This window comes from Crocuta crocuta, unplaced genomic scaffold (assembly GCF_008692635.1).
Source record: "Crocuta crocuta isolate KB4526 unplaced genomic scaffold, BGI_CrCroc_1.0 scaffold241, whole genome shotgun sequence".
NCBI lineage: Eukaryota > Metazoa > Chordata > Mammalia > Carnivora > Hyaenidae > Crocuta > Crocuta crocuta.
Genome location: NW_027527807.1, coordinates 553,684 through 557,941, shown reverse-complemented (window position 1 = coordinate 557,941; position 4,258 = coordinate 553,684). Strand labels below are relative to the sequence as shown.

Here is a 4,258-nt window from a genome sequence, read left to right as displayed (position 1 = left end):
AAGCTAAATTATTTAAGCCCCACTGATTGCACTTCACTACAAAGTAGAGAGAGAAGAAATAATTTTCAAATCCAAAAGTATTCTTTAAGATTTTATTTTTAAGTAATCTTGGGGTGCCTGGGTGGCTCAGTCAGTTAAGCGCCCGACTCTTGATTTCAGCTCAGGTCATGATCTCGTGGTTGATGGCATCGAGACTCGCATCAGTGCAGAGCCTGCTTGGGATTCTGTCTCTCCTCTCTCTCTCTGCTCCTCCCCCGGCTCGTGCTTGCGCTCTCAAAAATAAATAAATAAACAAACAAATAAACAAACAAACTTAAAAGGAAAACAAGATTTCATCTTCAAGTAATCTCTACATCCAACGAGGGGCTTGACCTCACAACCCCAAGATCAAGAGTCGCGTGCTGCACCGTCGGAGCGAGCCAGGCACCCCAAGTCCAAAGGTGTCCTGAGATAAGGATTTTTCCAGCACAGTATCTTACCCATTGAAGACGGGCATTTAAAAAGAGTGCCATAACTAAAAATCTTCTAAATGAAAGAATTATATGGTATCAATTCTTTGCGCAAGCCTAGGCATGAACCTGAAAACAACATCCACATCACTTGGGCCAAACATCTTTCAAGCAGTACTTTTCATCAGGCTAGTGGAGTGGCTCACTGCAACCCGTTTTGCTTTTTGGTTGTGGGGGTATTTGGAGGGGTGGTTGTAGTGGTGTATATAGAACACACTGCATCGCTCTCTCGTATTTTCTCCTAAGTAGCACAACTTAGATAATGACTGTGAGAAGAGAGTGCTTATGGGGTTTTCTCCATTCCTGCCCCCTGCAACGAAAGGAGTAATCAACTCTGCCTATGTGCTTCGCTTCCAACACCATAGCTGGGAAAATGCTTACTCAACACCTTGGTAGTTCCTGATAAGCCCTTCACGGAGCATCTGCAGAAAACATTTAATCCCAAACTGGCTTCCCCTGGATTTTTGCTCACATGTGAACAACTCTCTCTCCCGTCCTCAGCATTTAATTAAGGAATCTACCATCCAAATATGTATCGTGGTCACTATTTCATTCAGAGGAAGAAGATTCTGTTACTTTTTTAAATGTTTATTTATTTTTGACAGAGACAGAGAGAGAGAGAGAAAGCAAGTGCAGGGCAGAGAGAAAGGGAGACAGAGGATCCGAAGCGGGCTCTGCGCTGACAGCAGAGAGCCCAATGCAGGGCCCGAACCCACAAACGAGATCATGACCGAGGCTGAAGTCAGAGGCCTCATCGACTAGGCCACCCAGGTGCCCCTAATTCTGTTACTTTTTTAAAGAAACCATTCCAGGGTCAAGGCTACGCATCTCTGTGATTATCCATGCCATCACTCCCTTATGCCAACATCAGAATGGCCGAATTGCATTTGCTCCCCTGAAGGACGCCAAGGAGGGGTCCACTACCCAGCAGCACTCCCACGCTCCAAGCTGCTGACTTCAGAAAACCGTAGATCTAACCCTAAGCAGTCCTAACGGCCCCTCTCCTAACACTCTGCTAGGAGCCTAACCACACCACACACTATTTCTTCTAGAAGTTACTTTTACTCTAAAGCAAACTCTTTAGTTTTATGGGGTGTTCCCTGGCTCCGTTATGCTGATTCGGCATCATTAACACATGTTTTGGCAACCCACTAAAATATATTCCCCAGACGTTATCGAATCGTTTCATACATGTAACATTTATTCCCTAGGTTTTCTGATCTAGAATCTCAACTGATCATTAAAGTAGATTTGACTCTCCAGTGTTCTCTGATTTTGTCTCTGCTGCTGAGATTGAAGACAGTGGTGAAGTTCAACAAAAGATAAAACCGACTGATGTACAAAGACTCACAATGATGCACCAGATGTCCCATCAACTTCACAAGGAGCGCCATGTATAGCTCAAACCAATTGTACTTACAGAGAGAAGTGCTTAGTACTGAATGTTCATGATAAGACTCGTTTCCAATCTTCCAGCCATGACACACACCTAATGGCCTCAAGGATATGAGGATATGGACAGAAGAATGCCCCCATGCGCCTCCCTACTGCATCGGTAAAACTGCCCCAACCGTTTTTATGTATTTACTTGAATATGGCATTACTGACCATGAGGGGCCTTTCTTCCTCTTCATTGTCACCATAAGAATAGAAATAGTTGCTTGACCACTCGTCAAGGTCTTCAGAAATTTCTGCAGGTGATGACATCTGGGTCCAAACTAGAAGAAAAACACAGAGTTGGGGGGGCAGTTCCTTAATGGTGCCGGTCTACCACAGGGAGTGATGTAAAACTGACTGTAATCATCAAGGTGGTAACCTTCAGTGGCCCAGAATAGTATCTTTATATAATAAAGCCTCCAATCACACTGTACTATTCTAGGATTTTTGATATTTCAGAAAGGGCCTGGAATGTCATATACTTCTTTTACTTCTTAGGATGGTTTCAAGTTGGAGTTGGCAGGAGAGTTATTAAAAATAATAAGTTAAATCACATTCCAGAGAATATTGACCCTTTCTTATAGAATATAATCCCTTCTGAAGTTTTTTCCTATGGAATTTCTATTGGTCCTACTCAAATAGCACTTACAAAATCTTAACTAATAATATTGTTATCTTTGACCTGTCTTACTCCTTATTAGGCACAGACCATGGGTTATACATTGTATATGCATAAGAGCCCTGTGTGTAAGAGGTGCTTAATTCATAAAATATATTAGGGGCACTTGGGTGGTTCAGTCAGTTAATCACCAGACTTCAGCTCAGGTCATGATTTTGTGGTTCATGAATTCAAGCCCCGCGTCAGGCTCTGTGCTGACAGCTCAGAGCCTGGAACCTGCTTGGAATTCTGTGTCTCCTCTCTGCCCCTCCCCTGCTCATGCCCTATCTCTTTCTCTCTCAAAAATAAATAAACATTAAAAAAAATTAAAGGGGCACCTGGGTGACTCAGTTGGTTAAGCATCCAACTTCAGCTCAGGTCATGATCTCGTGGTGAGTTTGAGCCCCACATCGGGCTCTGTACTGATAGCATAGAGCCCACTTCTGATCCTCTGTCCTGCCCCCCCCACTCCCTTTCTGCCCCTCCCTGGCTCTTACTCTCTCTCAAAAAAATTAATAAAATAAATAAAAACATTTAAAAATAAAATAAAAATAAACTGAATTGATACAGATTAAGCAATCTAATACAGGCAGAGAACTAACAGAATGTCATCTTGGCCACACTAAACTGTTCATGTTATCTTGGAAAAGTCTGGTGGAATTTCTCTCACTTGGTTTCCTCATCTCTCTNCGCATTGAAGACCTGAGGGAAGGGACTTTCAGTTGAACAAGGTTGTCATCGCTTGCTTCTCTTCAACTAGTAGAAAACTCCTCCGGACTGAGGACCGTCATATTTTAGTATCAAGTATCAGACATCTGTTAAGCATTTCTGTTAAGCATTTCTCTAGAAAAGTCNAGTGCAGGGCCCAACACGGGGCTTGAACTCACGCCCCTGAGATCAAGACCTGAGCTGAGATCAGGAGTCGGAGGCTTAACCGACTGAGCCACCCAGGCGCTCTGCAACTGCATGGATCTTACGTAGACTGCATGCCCAAAGCTTTGCACGGTTCCTGCCACATGGCCTGTGTTGTATTTGTTGAATCAAACAGCTTGTTTGAAATCAGCTTAAATGACATTAATTTAAAAAAAAAAATTCTATGTAAATGACTCTTCTCCATTTATTACAGCTATGGTAAGTGATGTGTGCCTTCCTTGAAGCCAGGATATGTTTTCTTCATCTCTGTACTGTGTAGTAGAGGCTCCCATACTTGAGCACACATCGGAAAGAATCACATGGTGGGGGCATCTGGGTGGCTCAGATGGTTAAGCATCTGACTTCAGCTCAGATCATGATCTCAGGGTTCATGGGTTCGAGCCCCACGTCGGGCTCTGTGCTGACAGCTCAGAGCCTGGAGTCTGCTTCAGATTCTGTGTCTCCCTCTCTCTCTGCCCCTCCCCTGCTCACGCTCTGTCTCTCTCTCTCAAAAATAAACATTAAAAAATTAAAAAAAAAAAAAAAAGAACCACATGGAAAACATGTTAAACCACAAATGGCCAGGTCTCACTCCCAGAGTTTCTGACTCAGAAGGCCTGGGGCAGATGCAGAGAATGTCTTCCTTGAAAGTTCCCACATGATGCTGATGCTACCTGGCCAGGCACCCCAGGCTGCAGAGCCCAACAGTTCTCTTTCTCATGGAAAACAAAAGGGCCTTATG

At 43.7% G+C, this 4,258-nt stretch overlaps 1 protein-coding gene across 1 annotated transcript in view; it reads right to left on the bottom strand.

Annotated features, from left to right (window-relative positions):
- Positions 1 to 4,258, bottom strand: part of MCF2 (MCF.2 cell line derived transforming sequence) — a 101,986-nt gene that overhangs the window by 8,955 nt on the left and 88,773 nt on the right. The window contains exon 34 of the mRNA XM_077773891.1: positions 2,118 to 2,227. Within this exon, the coding sequence (XP_077630017.1) occupies positions 2,118 to 2,227 (110 nt within the window). The remainder of the gene's footprint in view (positions 1 to 2,117; positions 2,228 to 4,258) is intronic.